This window comes from Crinia signifera, chromosome 11 (assembly GCF_055691185.1).
Source record: "Crinia signifera chromosome 11, ASM5569118v1, whole genome shotgun sequence".
Classification (NCBI taxonomy): Eukaryota; Metazoa; Chordata; class Amphibia; order Anura; family Myobatrachidae; genus Crinia; species Crinia signifera.
Genome location: NC_139227.1, coordinates 30,469,656 through 30,490,370, shown reverse-complemented (window position 1 = coordinate 30,490,370; position 20,715 = coordinate 30,469,656). Strand labels below are relative to the sequence as shown.

General features: G+C 45.1%; 2 protein-coding genes across 4 annotated transcripts in view; both read right to left on the bottom strand.

The window, feature by feature from the left end:
- NLRC5 (NLR family CARD domain containing 5) overlaps positions 1–20,715 on the bottom strand; it is a 127,760-nt gene that overhangs the window by 41,552 nt on the left and 65,493 nt on the right. For all 3 annotated transcript variants that reach the window (XM_083165094.1, XM_083165095.1, XM_083165096.1), the window contains 2 exons: positions 18,763–18,846; positions 17,683–17,766 (listed from right to left, as the gene is read on the bottom strand). In XM_083165094.1, coding sequence (XP_083021220.1) covers positions 17,683–17,766; positions 18,763–18,846 — 168 coding nt within the window. The remainder of the gene's footprint in view (positions 1–17,682; positions 17,767–18,762; positions 18,847–20,715) is intronic.
- Positions 10,871–12,121, bottom strand: LOC146045946 (uncharacterized). The gene is made up of 2 exons (XM_083165098.1): positions 11,746–12,121; positions 10,871–11,661 (listed from the first exon to the last, which is right to left on the bottom strand). The coding sequence occupies exons 1-2, from the start codon at positions 11,918–11,920 to the stop codon at positions 11,156–11,158; spliced, it is 681 nt and encodes a 226-aa protein (XP_083021224.1). The 5' UTR covers positions 11,921–12,121; the 3' UTR covers positions 10,871–11,155.

Genomic DNA, 20,715 nt, shown 5'->3' with positions numbered 1-20,715 from the left:
GACTACTGAAGGGATATGGTCGTTGGGTCGACCTAAAGATGGTCGTTGGGTCAACCTAAAGATGGTCGACAGTCATTAGGTCGACATACTGGAAGGTCGGCAGGTGTCTAGGTTGACATGGCTCAAGGTCGACATGTGTTAGGTCAACACATGCAGAAAGTGGATGGGTGTGATAACTTAAAGCAGGCGCCGGAAAGTAGGTTAAAAAAGTTCAATTTATTATCCAAAAACAGTGTTATGTTGGCAAAAAAAGATACTAAAATATAATTTCTAAAAAAGCAGGCATGAATCCTTACCCACATGCGTTAGGTTGACATGGGTTAGGTCGACAGTCAAAAGGTCGACATGGAGTTTTTCACCGTTTTTTTTTTTTAACCGACAGGCGGTATTTCATGCCCTACTAGGGCATGGTGGGAGAATAACATAGTGTGCCCGAAGCATGGCGAGCACACTTAAACCTGTGTGCATGTCGACTGTGTCGACATTCGGGTAAAAAACCCAATGTTGACCTTTTGACTGTCAACATAATCCATGTCGACCTAGACCCCTTGAGGTATGTAGACCCAACGGTGTCGACCTAATGACTGTTGACCATCCTTAGGTTGACCCAATGATCCCAATCCCTACCAAATCCATAAATGGGACGACATTGTTGTATCTGCACACACTCCGATACAACCGACCATTATTTCATCCATCGGGCAAGGTTTACTGCTGTATACTAATACTTACTGTATACCACCCAACATCTACATTACTCATCTCCTCACCCACTTTTACAGCTCACAGCATCTATTCCATCATTACACACCTTCCTATACCACCCAACATCTACATAATCTCCTATCCTCACCACATCTGGTCCATCACGATAAGCTTTCCTGCTCTACCCAACATCTACATCATTTACTATCCTCACCACATCTCGTCCATCACTATAAAGGTGCCCACAGACGCATCGATCCCGGCGTGCGTTCTGTGCTTAACTAGCACACATCGCATCGTATGCCTTGTGCATGCGATGTGCATGCGATGCGATAAAAAGCTAGTACAAAAAGTATGTGCAGCACTTACTTTTTGTACTGTGCGATGAGGTGCCGCCGGAGCGCGCACCCCATCGCATAGCATCGCACCGCCGGGATCGGTGCGTGTGTGGGCACCATTAGCCTTCCTACACCACCCAACATCTACATCATCTCCTATCCACACCACATCTGGTCCATCACTATAAGCCTTCCTACACCACCCAACATCTACATAGGAATTAGGGAAATGTCATGGAGTGCATCTTTAACTCTCCAAATGCAAAATGAGTCTGACATCTCATGTGCACAGAGAGTTAGATTTGGGTGGGGTTTGTACTTCAATCTGACATCTATATTTCAGTGTAAAAATAAAGCAGCCAGTATTTATCCTGCACAGAAACAAAATAACGCACCCAAATCTAACTCTCTCTGCCCATGTTACATCTGCCCCACCTGCAATGCACATGGTTTTGTCCATTAGAGAGAGATTTAGCTTCTGCAAGTGAACCAGAATCATCCCCATGGTTTTTTGATAGCAATTCTCCCCCACAAAGAAGAATCTACCCGGAAATCACAGACTACAGTTAATTCCCAATTTAATTACCTCCAAATATCTCCTCACATTTTTAATATAAGCATACCGTACAGATACCGTATCTAGGTACATAGAACCCCTTGCTTTGATTTATCGGGTGTGGATTGTATTGTCGACCACACTTAGGTAGACAGTCATTAGGTCGACACCGTAGGGTCGACAGTTGGGAAGGTCCACAAGTGTCTAGGTTGACATAGGTGAAGGTCGACAGGTGGCAAGGTCGACATAGGACAATGTCGACATGGGGACATGGGGTTAGGTCGAAACAGCGTTTGGTCGACACGGGTTAGGTCGACAAGGTTTTTGCAGTTTTTTTACACGAATGTCGGCACAGTCGACATGGACACAGTTGGATGTAAACCGCAGCCCCTCGCATCGCTCACTTTGCTCCGGGCACACTATTTTATTCTCCCACCACACCCTAGTGGTTGGTAGGGCATGAAATACCGCCTGTCGGCACATGTCAGCTCAAAAAAACAGTAAAAAAACATTCCGACCTAACCCATGTCGACCTAACGTTATGTCGACCTAAACGCATGTCGACCTTGTCCCTTGTCGACCTTCACCTATGTCGACCTAGACACCTGTTGACCCAACGGTGTCGACCTAATGACTGTCGACCTAAGTGTGGTCGACAATATGACCGTATCCCCTTCAATACAGCACCAATAAAGGCGTTGAAACAGGCTTCATGTGACATTACTTTCTATAACAAATGCATGATACACATGAGTGTAGCAGGAGTGACTGCATACATTTGGAGGCACCCAGCAAGATAATATAGTTACAAGTACCATATATACTCGAGTATAAGCCTACTTTTTCAGCACAGTTTTTATGTTGAAAAAGCCCACCTCGGCTTATACTCGAGTGAGGGTCCCACTTGAGTCAATAAGTTTTCCCAGTTTTTTTGTCGTAAAATTAGGTGCCTCTGCTTATATTCGGGTCGACTTATACTTGAGTATATACGGTAAGTGCAAGGATCAATACTGTGTTTTCAATATCTATTTTAGAATTCTGCTGCTGCCAACATTCTATTTTAGAATTCTGCTGCCAACATTCTATTTTAGAATTCTGCTGCCAACATTCTATTTTAGAATTCTGCTGCTGCCAACATTCTATTTTAGAATTCTGCTGCTGCCAACATTCTATTTTAGAATTCTGCTGCTGCCAACATTCTATTTTAGAATTCTGCTGCTGCCAACATTCTATTTTAGAATTCTGCAATGGCGAGCCTATAAATATGAGTGCCCAGAGTTACTGTCCTCATTCTGCTGCCACCTCTTGACAAGACAAGTCACACTTTAGAGAGCTGAAAGCAGAAGAGTCAGTTGTCATGCCTGCTGAACTGTCAGCAAAACAAAGCCGGCCTCAGATTCGGCCTATGGTACCCAAACATGGGCAGGTCTCTGTATTTTCAGATCTAACCCCAGCCAAGATCAAGGTGAAGCCGGCAGTCCCGGTCAAGCCGAAGATGGCAGTCCCGGTCAGGGCCAAGCCAGTAACCCAGGGCAGGGCCAAGCCGGCAGTCCCAACGATGCCGAAGCCGGCAGTCCCAACGATGCCGAAGCCGGCAGTCCCGGTGAAGCCGGCAGTCCCGGTGAAGCCGGCAGTCCCGGTCAAGCCGAAGATGGCAGTCCCGGTCAGGGCCAAGCCAGTAACCCAGGGCAGGGCCAAGCCGGCAGTCCCAACGATGCCGAAGCCGGCAGTCCCAACGATGCCGAAGCCGGCAGTCCCGGTGAAGCCGGCAGTCCCGGTCAAGCCGGCAGTCCCGGTCAAGCCGAAGATGGCAGTCCCGGTCAAGCCGGAGGCGGGATTCCCGCTTACTGCCAAGAAGGGATACATGGTCCTGCCCAAAATATCAGACGAGGTCCTGCCCAAGCCAGCAGTCCCAGCCAAGCTGAAGATGGCAGTCCCGGTCAAGCCGGAGGCGGGATTCCCGCTTACTGCCAAGAAGGGATACATGGTCCTGCCCAAAATATCAGACGAGGTCCTGCCAAAGCCAGCAGTCCCAGTCAAGCTGAAGATGGCAGTCCCGGTCAAGCCTGAGGTGGGATTCCCACTTACTGCCAAGAAGGGATACATGGTCCTGCCCAAGATATCAGACGAGGTCCTGCACAAGCCATCAGTCATGCTCCTGCCAAAGCCATCAGTCATGGTCCTGCAAAAGCCTGATTCCCCAGCCGAGCAGATGAAACCTTGCTCGCTCAGGTTAAGGGTCTCCAAAATGATGAGACGTGCATGCTGTGGGAAGACAACTGACTCAGATTAACCCCCTCCCCTTCCCCCCCTCCCCTCCCCCAACCAACTTGGTGAGACTACTATGATATTCTATGCTGTGTTTAGCTACGCTATGCTAAGAACATGTTCTTAGTACAGCTTAGCTAAGCACAGGATAGCATTGCATAGATAGATTTAGCTAAGATTATGTTAAGACTATGCTAATCTATGCTATGCTTAGTTATGCTATGCTAACACCATGTTCTTAGTATAGCATAGCTAAGCACAGCATAGATTAGCATCTATGCTATGCTTAGTTATGCTATGCTAAGACCATGTTCTTAGTATAGCATAGCTAAGCACAGCATAGATTAGCATCTATGCTATGCTTAGTTATGCTATGCTAAGACCATGTTCTTAGTATAGCATAGCTAAGCACAGCATAGATTAGCATCTATGCTATGCTTAGTTATGCTATGCTAAGACCATGTTCTTAGTATAGCATAGCTAAACACAGCATAGATTAGCATAGTTTCAACATAATCTTAGCTAAATTTATCTATGCTATTCTATGCTTAGCTATGCTATGCTAAGACTATGGTCTTAGTATAGCTTAGCTAAGCACAGCATAGAATAGCCTAGCACAGTCTCCCCCTCCTCCAAAAAAAAAAAAAAGAAAAAAAATCAAAAAAAATAAAAAATCAAAAAAAATAAAATTTAAAAAAAAAGAAAAAAAAAAAACAAAAAAAAAAAAAATTGAAAAATTATAAAAAAACACAAAAAAAAAGAAAAAATTATTAATAAAAAAAAAAATAAAAAAAAATCCCTCCCCCCCACCTGATGAGGTCACCTTGACGTGGTAGGTGGGCTCACATTTATGTGCTAAGAACCTCAATGTCCCCCATGTTACTGTTATCGGTCTCTGTACTTCATGTGCATTTGCTTTCCTTTCTGGCTGAGCTCTGCTTTTAAACCCTCATGGTCTTAGTATAGCGTAGCTAAGCACAGCATAGAATAGCCTAGCACAATCTCCCCATCCTCCTCCAAATAAAAAAAAATCAAAACAAATAAAAAAACAAACAGAAAAACATTACAAAAAAATATTAAAAATTGTAAAAAATCCCCTCCCCTCCACCCACCTGATGAGGTCACCTTGACGTGGTAGGCGGGCTCACATTATTGTGCTAAGAACCTCAATGTCCCCCATGTTGTTATTGGTCTCTCTACTTAATTTGCATTTTCTTTCTTATCTGGCTGAGCTCTGCTTTTAAACCCTCAGTGCCATTATTAGGACATCATATGACCCCCCCCCCCCCCCCCCCCCTCTATTAGGGCTGCTTCAAGATATTTCCAGGGCTGGTTTTAATCCCTACTTCACAAATACCAGTGTGCCACACTATTCATTATATCATATGTTTGTCCATTGGGGGGCGGTGTACCCCCTTTTATGTTATAATGGGCAGCAGCCTCTTAATCAATTGCGCTCTCCATTCCACCACTACTGTTCATATCCATAGGAATTAGGGAAATGTCATGGAGTGCATCTTTAACTCTCCAAATGCAAAATGAGTCTGACATCTCATGTGCACAGAGAGTTAGATTTGGGTTGGGTTTGTACTTCAATCTGACATCTATATTGCAGTGTAAAAATAAAGCAGCCAGTATTTATCCTGCACAGAAACAAAATAACGCACCCAAATCTAACTCTCTCTGCCCATGTTACATCTGCCCCACCTGCAGTGCACATGGTTTTGTCCATTAGAGAGAGATTTAGCTTTTGCACAGTTGGATGTAAACCGCCTCCCCTCGCATCGCTCACTTTGCTCGCGATGCTTCGGGCACACTATTTTATTCTCCCACCACGCCCTAGTGGATGGTAGGGAATGAAATACCGCCTGTCGGCACATGTCAGCTCAAAAAAACTGTAAAAAAAGCATGTCGACCGTCCGACCTAACCCATGTCAACCTAACGTTATGTCGACATAAACGCATGTCGACCTTGTCCCTTGTCGACCTTGCCACCTGTCGACCTTCACCTATGTCGACCTAGACAACTGTTGACCCAACGGTGTCGACCTAATGACTGTCGACCTAAGTGTGGTCGACAATATGACCGTATCCCCTTCAATACAGCACCAATAAAGGCGTTAAAACAGGCTTCATGTGACATTACTTTCTATAACAAATGCATGATACACATGAGTGTAGCAGGAGAGACTGCATACATTTGGAGGCACCCAGCAAGATAATATAGTTACAAGTACCATATATACTCGAGTATAAGCCTACTTTTTCAGAACAGTTTTTATGTTGAAAAAGCCCACCTCGGCTTATACTCGAGTGACGGTCCCACTTGAGACAATAAGTTTTCCCACACCACATCTGGTCCATCACTATAAGCCTTCCTACACCACCCAACATCTACATCATCTCCTATCCTCACCACATCTGGTCCATCACTATAAGCCTTTCTACACCACCCAACATCTACATAATCTCCTGTCCTCACCACATGTTTTCCATCTCTATAAGCCTTCCTACTCTACCCAACATCTACATCATCTCCTATCCTCACCACATTTGGTCCATCACTATAAGCCTTCATACACTACCCAACATTTACATCATCTCCTATCCTCTCCACATCTGGTCCATCACTATAAGCCTTCATACACTACCCAACATTTACATCATCTCCTATCCTCTCCACATCTGGTCCATCACTATAAGCCTTCCTACACTACCCAACATTTACATCATCTCCTATCCTCTCCACATCTGGTCCATCACTATAAGCCTTCATACACTACCTAACATCAACATCATCTCCTATCCTCACCACATCTGGTCCATCACTCTAAACCTTCATACACTACCCAACATCAACATAATCTCCTATCCTATCCAGAGGTAGATACTGGGAGAAGCAGAGGTGAGTACAGGGGTGAACGGACGATGCAACGGGTCACTCCAACAACCGAAGGAGTGTCATGTACATCTCTGCCAGATGGGGGAGCCGCATGCCACAGTAACCACAGCACAGGGACTTGTGTGTTTCACGCAATCCCAGTGCGAGTGGAACTCGCTGCTAGGCTCCTAAGTCTGGGAACCATAACCTAGGGGGATAGCCCATACTCTCGCCGGAAAACTTTACCATTCACTACACGCTGACCATCCAATGCAGATAAAGAGGTACCTGAAGATTAAATTAAGGACATATTTGTGTTAATTGCCCATTACCGGGCTGCTGACGCTATTGAGATGATATGAACTTTGAGTTTAGTTATTTTTGTTTTGTTCACTTTTCTTTTTCTTTCAGGCATTTTGTTTCTGTTTTGATACAACACCTCCTGTATTTAACAGATACAGAGAACACCAGACTAAATGCAAGGATTTTCATGGCAGGGATCGCCACACTTCGGGCTCGGTGGCTCGCTGCGCTCGCCACACTATTCTATTCTCAACTCCACGCCGACATGGATAGTGGGGGTATGAAAAGGTCGTAGGACGCGTACCGCCGCCCCTCGCGGGCTCGCTGCGCTCGCCATGCTTCGGGTTCGCGTTGATCGTGGGGTGGCGTAAAATACATTTGGGGGGACATTTCACTGTTCAGGGGTGTTTTTGTGGGTTTCTGGGCCATTTACCATTGTTTCCTATGGGAAATCGGGGGCATCGTGGCTAAATTGAGGCATTTAACATTGTTCCCTAAGGGGAAATCGGGGGCATCGCGTCGCGGCCATCGCACCCGATTGTTTTAGTGCATGCGATGGCCGCGATGCCCACGATCATGATCGTTGTGGCCGTGCTAGGAAACAAGTACCCATATTTTCCTTTACATTCTGCATCTTATCTGAGTTGCATACCTCCCAACTGTCACGATTACAGCGGGACAGTCCCGATTTTCGGGTCCTGTCCCGCTGTCCCACCCGCGGCAGGCATTGTCCCGCTGCGGGGGGTGGCAGTTGGGAGACCCCCCAATCTAATAGAATAGACGCTGTGCGCATGCGCACAGCGTCTATTCTCGAATGAAAATGAGGTTGCGGCTAATTAGCATAAGCCGTGACCTCATTTGCATACGCCTGCCCCCTTTTCGGGCGCTCGCGCGGCTTCCCTATTTCTTCAGCACGAAAGTTGGGACGTATGGAGTTGCAGTGCACTAGAGATCCCGGACTCCAGCTTTAACTGCAGATTCTGGGCCTTATTCTGGTTGGTGCGGCCGGCCCGTACGCGTACGTTCCGGGGGTTTTAATGATCTGCGCATGCGTACCATCTCCACTGCGCAGACGCGAACACTCCACAACGCTTACGGACGGGTCTCTCCGTGCGAAAAAACCTGTACGCGAGAGTACGGGCATTGGGGGCGGCATAGGGGCGTGTTGAGGGGAGCGGACGAAATAATGAGGGAAAATGGGCGTAAATATGGGCGTACACGGGGGTGTGCACCAAAAATGAACGGTGCTACTACCGCACGATCGGCTAAAGCACCGTTCATTTCGGACACAAAACAGGCGGCCGCCAACCGCCACCTCAGACCACCCCTACAGATACCGCATGCCAGCGTGCGCCTGGGTTTGCTCATTTACGCTGATTACTACTCAAACACATACACCTGAATGTAATAAGCAATGCTGCAGTCTATTAAGTCCAAACCATGATTTCACTACCTGCAAGCCACACACAGCACTCAAACACATTATCTTTCTATACTTCTCTACATTTAAAGGTTTGTTTAATTTAAGGTAAGAATCTTTTTAAGACCTGCTTATATATGCTAAGGTAGGTATTTGTTAAACAGTTATACACATTCACTACGTGCTTTCATAGACTTTACACAGTAGCACAGAGCTGGCCCTAGCCTAAATGATGCCCTAGGCAAGATTTTGGGTGGTGCCCCCTAGCACCGCCACTAGTTCCGCCTCTGACCCTGCCCCCTAGCACCACCTCATCATAGCAGTCATCATTTTGGTGCTCCTACCCGCAATATTTTAAATAGAAACAGTGCACACATTTGGTGCGCAGCTCAAACAGGGGTGTGTTCTTGCTGGGAAGGGGCATGACCACCCAATAGTACCCCCAATTCAAATTATGCCACACAGTAGTGCAACTTTATTCACATTATATCATGCGATGGTGTCCCTTATTCACGTTACATCACACAGTAGTACCACTTTACCTTATGTACATTACTCCTCACATTATTCACATTATACCCTTAGAAAAAAATCCTGAGAAAATATTGTATTTTAAGCACCTCCATGGCCACACTGCAACCCAGCACAAAGCAGTGTGTGCTGGGCAGAGGAGAAGAGCTGCTGCTGTCACTTAAGGGGAGGGGGCTCGGGGCCCCCCACTGGGCCCTTCCATCAGACTTTGGCCTGGGTAATTTGTACCCCCTACCCCTTTCTCTCGGCACACCCTGATAATACCACACAGTAATGCCCCTTACACATAACACACATTATTAATGTCCTTATAACCATAATGCCCCTTACACATTATGCCAACCTTTAGTAATTCCCTTCATACACATAATGACACACATAATGCCCCTTACACATATGTTGCACATTATTAATGCCCTTATATACATGACACACATAATGCCCATTACACATACTGTATGTTGTACATTAATAATGCCCTTATACACATGACACACATAATGCCTGTTACACATATGTCGCACATTTTTAATGCATTTATACATGACACACATATTATGCCCCTTACACATATGCCGAACACTATTGCACAACCAACCCACCCGCAGAGAGCACTCACACAGTCGCTAACACTGTGACCTCTGCCTCTGCTTGGATACAGATGTTTCCTCATACATCTTGACTCAATAAGCCATGCAGCTCCTGGCCAGTTCTTCTAACTGTGCCTTTTTTGCTGAAAATTCATCTTATATGCATTGTTATGACCAGCACACACAAGGAGCTTCCGATGATTAAAATGATATGTGGCATGAATATATTATGTGTGCGACTGTGGCTGTACCTGCAAAACTATGTTACAGTGATTTCCATGAATACACTATTTCATATGCAGATACAGCCTCACTCACACACAGAATATAGGCATGCTGCATATCATTTTAATCAGCAGAAGCTGCTGATGCCCCTAGGCATTCCAAATGCCCTAGGCAATTGCCTAGTTTGCCTATGCCTAAGGCCGGCTCTGCAGTAGCACACTCAATCTACACAAGTCGACATGTGTCAACGTGTTCACTCTAATACAAACATAGGTTTTGTATTTATGATACAATAACATAAACCACATCTAACACCTACAAAGGATGTTTCAGCAATGTTTTAAGCCCATGCCCACTATTTTGCACACAATCTTTGTATAGTACCCAAAATACAGAACTGTACCACTATCTGATCTGCTATGAATTGGATTTTACTACACTCTGGATGTAAGATGCCACCAATCACATTATTGCACTCACATCTCTCTAACAAAGGATTCCTACATCTGCTTATGACACTGTAAACTCATATATATTTAAAAAGTTAAACATGTTTGTCCACAAGCAATTTTATCATGTTTGCCCGATTCACACATCTTTTTTTAGGGAGGACACATATGCATTCCTACACAAATGTCCCTTTTGACCCTTGTTTGTCTACCTCACCCACTCCATGAGGAAAGCATTGTTCTGGACCTGCTTTTACCTACTAATGTAGGAGCTACCTCACCTGCACACAAACTGCTTTCTCACCTATTATGTTGCTCTGCACATGTGCTGACACAAACTAATTAGCAGGGAAAATTTGGATAGGAACATGGGAATGGCCATGGAGAGGGTTACACATGGGAAACTTCTACCACACTTCAAGAACTGCTCAAAAATACCCTGGTCAGTAAGTACACATAAATGTAGTATTTGTTTCACACAAGAAATTACACATACAACAATGTGTGTTTTAATTGGTAAAATAAATTTATTTGCTGTTCAGCATCACAGCTTATTTGACACTTTAATGTCATAAATCAAATAAACAAATAAAATATACACAAAAATAAAAAATCAGCCAGAACAAGAGGTTGCATATCTCCAAACATGTGTTACCCTGCAAATGCAATGGTGAAAGAAATGGGGACACCAGAATACGTACTGCAACAACCAGGGTGAATACTAAGCAAGATACACACCACCAAAAATTTATCCTGCATTTGTAGAGGTCAAAATAAGAACTTTAATGCCCATGGCACGAAAATGGATCGATGGCCAACTCAGGAAGTGGATGTCCAGTGCAATTTAAACATTTGGGGTCCAACCACAGAGGAAGTGAACCAGGTCTCATTATTTGGGCCCTTTTTTCCCCTTTTTAGATGGGGCCTTGGGGACAGGGGCCTTTGGCTCAGATGGCTTGCGCCGTCTTCCCCTAGTGGACACAGGAGGGTCAGCAGAGGTGGAAGGTTGGGGAGCAGCTTGGGGTGGGCCAGCAGATGGCGGATTGTCCCTTAGGGACCTGGCGGTGGTCAGCAGCTCCGCAAGAATGACATTCTGGCGGCTGAGTTGCTGGTCAATGCTTTGCATGCCAGCCGCCAGAGTGTCATTGATGCGGTTTAACGCCTCACACTGCTGGCTCTTTGTGGACTTCCAATCTCCGAGAAATGCCAACACCTTCTGCTGACAGACCGCAGACTCCTCCGCTCGCTGGTCCATCCTCTCCAGTATCACCTTACACCTGGCATCCCATGTGTCCTGTGGCTGGGGGTGTCGGGTTGGTGGAGGCTGGACCACTTGCTCCACCTGTGGCTCTGCAGAGGAAGATGCTGCCGGTTCATCCAGTGTTTCTGCTTCTTCTAGGATAATAATTGAAAACAATGTCACCATCACATACGCACTAAAAAATATCTTTCCAAATACAATGCATTACTGTGACTTACCATCAAAATCAGCAGCAAAGACCTCCACCGGGAGCTCACTATCCACATTGGATATCCCCCTGACCTCGGCCACATCAATTACATCCAAGGCCTCCTGCTCCAGGGGGGTATATTCCAAGGTGTCTGGCATAGGCCCCCTCCCGGTGGACATGCTGTGGTTGTACCGGTCAGTCATCTTCCTCTTCAGTGTCGTTTTGAAGTCTGTCCACCTACAAGTTTAAAAATACAAATATCACCATGAGATATGTGCACCACTGTGCTAGTGAACATCATGACTACGTTACATTTCCTAGTGTGGGTGATCTTATGTTTTTTAGCCATATGTGTCCCACACACACATTAATGTCTCCATTATGAGGCATTTCAGTGTCTCATCTCATTCATTAGGCCAAATTATGCACCTCCACCTGTTGTGAAACTACACATTCCACCATAGCTTGACAGTGTGGTTATTATGGAGTAATTTAACTATGGGAAGGCATACTGGGATGTGTAGTTTCTCAACAGCTACATGTGCACAGTTTGGTCATTCTTGTTTCAGTAGCATCATATGGAACATGTTACAACAACTCTTTTTCAAAAACACACTTTCTGTTGTCCCATCACATACTTCACATGAGCAGAACTGTGCCCATAACCTCACATCACACCAATGGTGCATGTTTCATATATAAATGTGGGTTATTAGACATGGTTGTGTTCACATGTGACATTGAAGTGTAGCACTATCTACAAACACACCTTTCTATTATTCTCAAAACATGCATGTAACATATGCACACACATATGACATTATCAGGGGGACAAACACACTTGCCTTTTCTTCACCGCTAGCCAATCTCTGACCACTGGTGACACCTGGTTCACTTCCTCTGTGATCTTGTCCCAAAGGTTTCTCCTTGCACTGGCACCCGGCTTCCTGGTTGGCAATTCGATCCATTCGCGTGCCCTGGGCACTAAAATTCTCAATTCTGCCTCTACAAATGCAGGGTTTCTCTTTTTGGTGGTGGTATCCTGCTCAGTCCTCACCCTAGATGTTGCAGCTCGTTTTCTGGTGGCCCCAGTTCTCTCACCATGCACCTGCTGGGTCACACCTGTTTGGAGAGATGCAACCTCTTGTTCTGGCTGGTTGCTTGGCCCTTGTGGAGCTGGTGCAGTTTGAACAGGGCCTGTTAGTGAGGGGCCCGCTTGGTCTTGCAGGCTACTCCTCTCTTGGGCCCTCCTTCTCCGCTCCTGTTCCCTCTTCTTCAAAGCTTCAAGCAGGGATTCTGCTGTAGCTCTCTGTAGAGCGTCCTCAGCTGCGGAATCATCTGAGCTAGACATGTTTGCAGCAGTTCTGGCCTGCATCTGACTGAATATTTATATGGTAATCTCCCGCCATGAACAAGGGGGCGTATATTTCTCCCCGCAATGTAGTAGCTAATTTACGCCGATATTTCCCGGCGATAATTCCCGCTTAAATTACGCAGGTCTCAACGCACCTGAACATTCACCTGTATATGCACATACACAGGTTGTGGAGCATTGTGTGCTACATGGTGAAATGTGTGCACCTGTCATTCCAATGATGAGTGTTGTCAGCTGGTATCTGTTGGAGTTCGTGTATGCTTTCTGAATCACATTTCAAAACATCACGTTATAATGCTTTCCTTACATATGTAATGAGTATGAAATTGTCATACACCAATATGTTGCATTGTGCCTTTTTTAGCAGCATATTTATTAGTAGACGGTTGCGTGTATTATTTTCAGCACACTGTATATACAGTACGTCTCTCTATACATTGAAAGCATGCTGTTGGTTATGGTGTGTGTATATCAGAACGGTCCGCGTAAGTTTCTATTCGCATCCAGTTTGTTAATGTAAGAAGGATTAATAAAGTTAATACTAAACAAACAAGTTTTTAGACCAATCAGCAAGCACCAAAAGTGATATATGTACCTGCAATTAATAACTGCGCCATTGCCAATATGACTTCAACCAGGGCTAACGCGTTTTCTACCCAGGAGCTGGTGGCCTTGGTTGAGGTCATGGACCGGCGCCTGGGGACCAGGGGCCCATATGTGTCCAACATGGACAAGCGGCGGGCATATAATGCTGCCCGCCGGCTAATTTACGCCAGGACCGGCGTCCAGAGAAGCCTGGCACAAGTAGAGCGGCGCTGGTCTGACCTGCGCCGGCGCCAGCCAGTGATGCTGTGCTCGATTCACCGCCATATTGCCCGATGTAAGTTTTTATTAACTTGTATGTCTGCGTTTTTTTTCAATGATTTCTGTACTTTTTATAAATATGTTCATGAGTATGTGGGTGTATATGGGGTGTATATGGGGTGTATATGGGTGTATAGGGGGTGTATATGGGGTGTATATGGGGTGTATATGGGTGTATAGGGGGTGTATAGGGGGTGTATAGGGGGTGTATATGGGTGTATAGGGGGTGTATAGAGGGTGTATAGGGGGTGTATATGGGTGTATAGGGGGTGTATAGGGGGTGTATATGGGGTGTATATGGGTGTATAGGGGGTGTATAGGGGGTGTATATGGGGTGTATATGGGTGTATAGGGGGTGTATATGGGGTGTATAGGGGTGTATAGGGGGTGTATAGAGGGTGTATATGGGGGTATATGGGGTGTATATGGGGGTATATGGGGTGTATAGGGGGAGTATAAGTAGTCGCTCTGTTTTTGGGTGTAGCATATCAATTAGTTAGCATGATAAATGTCTGAAATATAACAGCAATGATAATTTGTAAGGTTATGAGCATGACTAATGTGAATTTTTCTTTCCCCCATTTTTATGAAACCCAACCTTCGATTTCTATGCCATCAACATGAACATTTCAGCACGGGCAAGGGCACGCATGGAAGCTCGGGAGGAGGCAGCCCGGGAGCAGGCAGCCCGGGAGCAGGCAGCCCAGGAGGAGGAAGAGGAGGAGGAGGAGGAAGAGGAGGAGACTATGGGTCCTGCTGGTGACCACCAAATTTCCACATCACCTTCCACCAGCCACTCGCCTACCCCCACCCCCTCCCCTACCCCCACCCCTACCCCCTCCCCTACCCCCACGCCCACCCCCACCCCATCCCCTACCCCCACCCCCTCCCCACCCCTACCCCCTCCCCACCCCATTTCCAACCCCCCTACACCTCCCCACCACCCACCCCCATACCTCTCCAATTCCCACTCCAACCCACTACCTGTATCCCAAGTCCTATCCCATCCCCCTTGCTCCTGACACCCCCAACCACCGGACACCCAACCAGCGGCGAGCAGGATGGCTCAACTAGCCGTAAGTAAATAATGTGTCTAATGTTTACCTACACATTTCTACACATAAACAATCACAACAACCACATATGTGTATCCAACATCAACATTAGTTGCAACATATCACTGCAGGGCGACCATGAGGTGTGGCCTGTCCTTCTCCAGGAACAAGGGTCCCCTTGGTGTTTTTTTTGAGTGTGGCCATGGCTCACCCCTTGAATAATTGACATAACAGTACATCCAATGACATATCCGACATTAGTGGTGTTGTAGTTATGTGGGTCCAGGTGTTGGGTAACTCCACTTCCCAGCATGATGTGCAACATTAATTTATAGATTGTTTTGTTCATAGTGTGTGAGGCCATGCGGATGCATGCTTTACAAACATAGCTTTAGGCCTATAATTTGTACAGCAATGTCCTAAATTTTAAATAGTAAGGAGTGCTTAAGCCGCAACAATGTCATAACCCTTAAATAGCACAGCCTAATTGTGAGGTTAGAGGTGAGCCCCCCAAAACAAAACTACCAATTGGGATACAGCATACATTCATCCAAGAAGGAGGAATCTATTTAATGTTATGTAATATGTACAGTATGTGTGTGTTAACATATTAGTTTTTAGTACTGTGTTTACAGCATACCCTTCTTCAATGTAGTTGAAAAATGTATGTGGCCTTCACACTTAACTCACAACTTCTTATTATGTACCAATACAACAAACATTTGTGTATGTTATATATTAATATTTTTTTTATCCCTTCACTACAGACACTGAACAGCACCAGGAGGAGGTGGACAACATTTTGCGGGAGATATTCCTGACGTTATTTTATTTGAATATTCTTTTTTTACGTTTGGAGGCCCTCATTTAATTTATTTTTATTCCCCTCCCCCCCCCCTTATTATGTTTGTACTAAATAAAAGTTTTTGTTGAGTTAGAAGTTGCCTGTGTTTTTAATCATAAATATGTTATAGGGTTTGTAAGGGTAGGTACATACAGATGTGTTATGTAAGTTATATTTGTAATTTGAGGTGAGGGGTAACGATTGCTGTGTGAATGTGTTTGTTTTTGAGTTAAATAACACATAGTGAAAATGCATGAATGTTTAATGTTGTTCGATTAAAACATCACACATAACATCAGGGTAGGTATACATGTTACACATTTTGGACAAACTAATTATGGACATAATTTAGTACATACACACAAATACACATTTAAAAGTAAAAGCAATGTGGGGACACATAGATAGTGATTAAAATGCCACATTACAACATAACAAATATACATGTAATGAGGGTTAAAATGTTGAGTTATTAGAGTCTTTATTAAGTTAGACAATTGAGTTAATAGAAAACAATAATTGAATAACAATTAGAATAATTAATTAATTGTCTGAATTATAGTTGAAAGGCAAGATTTGCAGGTCCATATATGTGAAGGGTATGCCAGCGTGCACGGACGTACGCTCACTCTCACGAGCGGTGACATAAGCTGAGTTTTCCATTGAAAACAATAGCGACCCGTCCGTGCAAGCTGGCGTACGCTCAGATAGCCGCAAGAAGTCGGTGGGAAGACGGACGAGAGACGTCCGTAAACGGTGGCGTACGCTCTGTTGTACGCCAGTTGTCGGAGTCTAAGGGCTGATCCGTCCGTGTACGTTGGTGTACGCTCAAGTGTACGCCACTCCCCTTTGACGTTGTTTCTGACCGTACGTCTGCGGCTGATCTGTGGGTGGACTTAACCTCAACGGCCGCGTACGGAGAGCGTACGTTAATATGGAACGTACGCACGTTTGGCCGCACCAACCAGAATAACCTCCTCATTCTTTTTTGTATACTCTGTTTTGTTAATAATAGTTATAGTCATATACAGTGACCGAGAAATGGTACAGATGTCATTTGAAAATAACAACATTTCTTCATAATAAATTTGTAACATCTACAGTCTAAGTAGGAATTATTTTTAAATATGTGCAAAGTGGCAGATGAAGCACAACGGAAGTTGCACACAAATGTTTAGTGTTGCACATCAAACTGATCAGTGCAGTCGTGTGCCGTATGACCTCCCGACGGTCAGTAGACTTACCCGGGTTACTCCGTCTCCATCATTGGGGTCCATGACCGCATAGAGGGAGAATATGACCTGTAGCGAACCACCAAGGTCTTCCGCTGTCAGAGTACCGGCAGTTGGGATTCCGACGTTAGTATAATGACCATTACAATCCCGACTATCGGACCTCATACCGCACCCACAAGTTTTGTTGATTACAGATGATTTATGCAAATAAACGGCGCTCCGCAATTCCTAAACCGTCAAACAGTTTTCACTATTGGTGCAATTGTGAGTAGGTCTGAGCCTTCCACTAATCTGAGATGGTCAGCTCTGATGTCACAAACCCTCCCTCAAGAAACACCCGGGCATGCCTGTATTTTTTGTGACGCAACCAGAAAAGCGCAGGATACTACCCCTAACTGTAAGCTTCCTGTCAGTCTAAATGCGAGATGATTACAATCAATGCGCATTTTCTGTTGGTAATTCCCCTTGCTCTTGCGCAATGTGATTGGTACACATGTCGTTTGATAATAGCTCGATTTGCGAATTCTCTAATTAGCGGTCAAGTCTGAATCAGGCCTAATATCTCAATGCGTGTCCTGTTTCATAAACTCACTTTATGTCATTGAGGTTCCTCTTCTGTGTAAGCAAATAGGCGCAAGATAACGCTCCCTCTTCACCAACACAGTTACTGGAGACACTGCAGAAGAAAAGGATGTCAGTGTTAATGCTTTCTACAGTATGTACAGCGGGGGCCCAGTGGGGGGGGGGGTTGCCGGCTCCGAGGTAAGCAACGGCGAGGGGGAAGGGGGGGGGGTGTCAGGGAGAGCAATGTAGTAAACGAGGACCTCACTCATCTGGACATGCTGGACGAGGGAGGGGGGTGGTAACGATGCGCAGGGGCACACATCATTTATGACATCAAGCGTACACACTAGATGATAAAGAAAAAGATATCTTTCACTTTATCTTCTAGTGTGTATGGGGCTTTAACCTCTGGTTTAGTTATAAGATGTATTTATTTATTACCAGTTATTTATGTAGCGCACACATATTCTGCAGCCCTGTACAGAGAATATTTCTCATCAGTCCCTGCCCCAGTGGAGCTTACAATCTATGGGGGTGATTCAGACCAGGTCTGAATTCGTTGCCCCAGCCATTTGGGGGGGTTTGCGCATGCTGGGCCGAGAGTGTTTGGAGCCCAGCAAGCAGGTAAAGGCCGCCCCATGCTGCCCCACACAAGTGAAATTCCACCCATGTGCATGGCTTCAAATTCATTCGCAGCCGTGCATTCCATTTGGAATCATTTAACATCAAATGGATGGATTCCCCCCTATTTGCAAGCGCCTTGGGGATAAAAAAGGCAGCTGATGATGTCAGCGTCCCACCCACCCAGCAGCTGGAGAACAACTGCACTTTCTAGGGCACTCCCAGAAAATGCTAGGATACTGCCCCCACAAAGGTCACAGGGTGTTAATCAGCTTGCGTACCGACAGTGAAGGCTTGGGGTCATCCGATAATCGGCCGGGCTGCGGATTCCCAGCCCTGCGTGTAGGTATGAATCAGGCCCTACATCTTTAACGATATCGTTCAGTTTGTACGTTCACAGGTTGTGTCTCTCAGAATCACCACCCTGGGCACCGCCTGATAAATGCCAGTTGCTCTGCATTGAGTTTAGGATCTGACACAAACTTACTCAATATGTTGGACTGATTGGCAATAAATCAGGCTGGCAGTAAGAGACCTTAGGCCAACATGGGACATCTGTGTAGAAGCCAATCTGTAAATTGCAAAGAGTAAGAGATAATTATACCAGCATGGCTAGTGCTATAGGCCCTGACTCCTTCTCAAATGGACTAAACCATGCTGCACTGCAGTTGTGTGTAACATGTGTAGAGAGAATTAGATTTGGGTGAGTTGTTTTGTTTCTGTGCAGGGTAAATACTGGCTGCTTATTTTTACACTACAATATAGATCTCACTTTGAAGTAAAACCCCACCCAAATCTAATGCTGTGTACACACGGTCCGATTTCCTTTCCGATGTTGACGATATCGTCAACATCGGATCGGCATCGGATCAACATCGGATGCAGATCGCAAGGGTTTTAAACCCTTGTGATCCCGATCCGATCCCGATGCGCGTTCATGTATCGGAAGCCAGAAAGTCTTGGCTGCCTTGTCTATATAGTGCAGATCTGCACTATATAGTCAAGATAGGATGCAAATCGGATGTGCCTTAAGATCCTATCCACGATCCTATCTGATCAGATCGTGGATAGGATCTTAAGGCACATCTAACGTGTGTACACACCATAACTCTCTCGGCACAAGTTACATCTGCCCCACCTGCAGTGCACATGGTTTTGTCCATTTGAGAAGGAATTTGCCTTCGCGAGTGAACCAGAATAAGGGCCATAGAGTACTATCTCAAATTTTTAGGCTAATAAAATGCGTGGCAGAGAGTGGGTGTGAGGAGGCTGGAGGTAAGGGTGAGAAACAGATCAAAGGGGGTACAGAAGGGAAGCCAGAGTTCAGAAGCATATCTGTATGTTATGGAAGGAGATAGAGAAGTTCTGTAAGACCCTCACCATGAATTCCACCTGGTACGTGCGCCAGATACTTGTTGTGTAGGAGCAAGGTGCTGTTTATAGGAAGCCACATTTTGGCAGGTGACAGCTGAGACGTATGTATATATTTTGTGCATATATATTTAATTATGAAGGAGAACAGCAGAAAACAGTCTATGAATAAGGGGAACATTAAACACAAGTAAATATGTCAGGGAGGGTGCCGTGTACTACACTTTGTATGTTATCGTTATGTTTCCATATACAGCATTCCTGCAGCCGGTGGGCTCTTACTGAAGTTAACTGGGGTCTCATCACATCTGATTTGTTGTACTGTTAATAATACTCTAGTATGCAGCACATCTGACTTGTGGTCATGCATTACTGTAGTATGCAGCACATCTGATTTGTGGTCATGTAATACTGTAGTATGCAGCACATCTGATTTGTGGTAATGTAATACTCTAGTATGCAGCACATCTGACTTGTGGTCATGTAATACTGTAGTATGCAGCACATCTGACTTGTGGTCATGTATACTGTAGTATGCAGCACATCTGATTTGTGGTAATGTAATACTGTAGTATGCAGCACATCTGATTTGTGGTAATGTAATACTCTAGTATGCAGCACATCTGACTTGTGGTCATGTAATACTGTAGTATGCAGCACATCTGACTTGTGGTCATGTATACTGTAGTATGCAGCACATCTGATTTGTGGTAATGTAATACTGTAGTATGCAGCACATCTGACTTGTGGTCATGTAATACTGTAGTATGCAGCACATCTGATTTGTGGTAATGTAATACTGTAGTATGCAACACATCTGATTTGTGGTCATGTATACTGTAGTATGTAGCATATCTGATTTGTGGTCATGTATACTGTCGTATGTAGCAGATCTGAGTTATGCTCATGTAATATTGCAGAATGCAGCACATCTGATTTGTGGTCATGTAATACAGTAACACCGATGGCTGATTAAGCTGGAGGTGACATAAATCAATGAAGGGGAATCATGCTGCATTGGAGTTAACAGTTTGTTTAGAGATAGATAGTGTGCTGCGTCTGGCAGCCA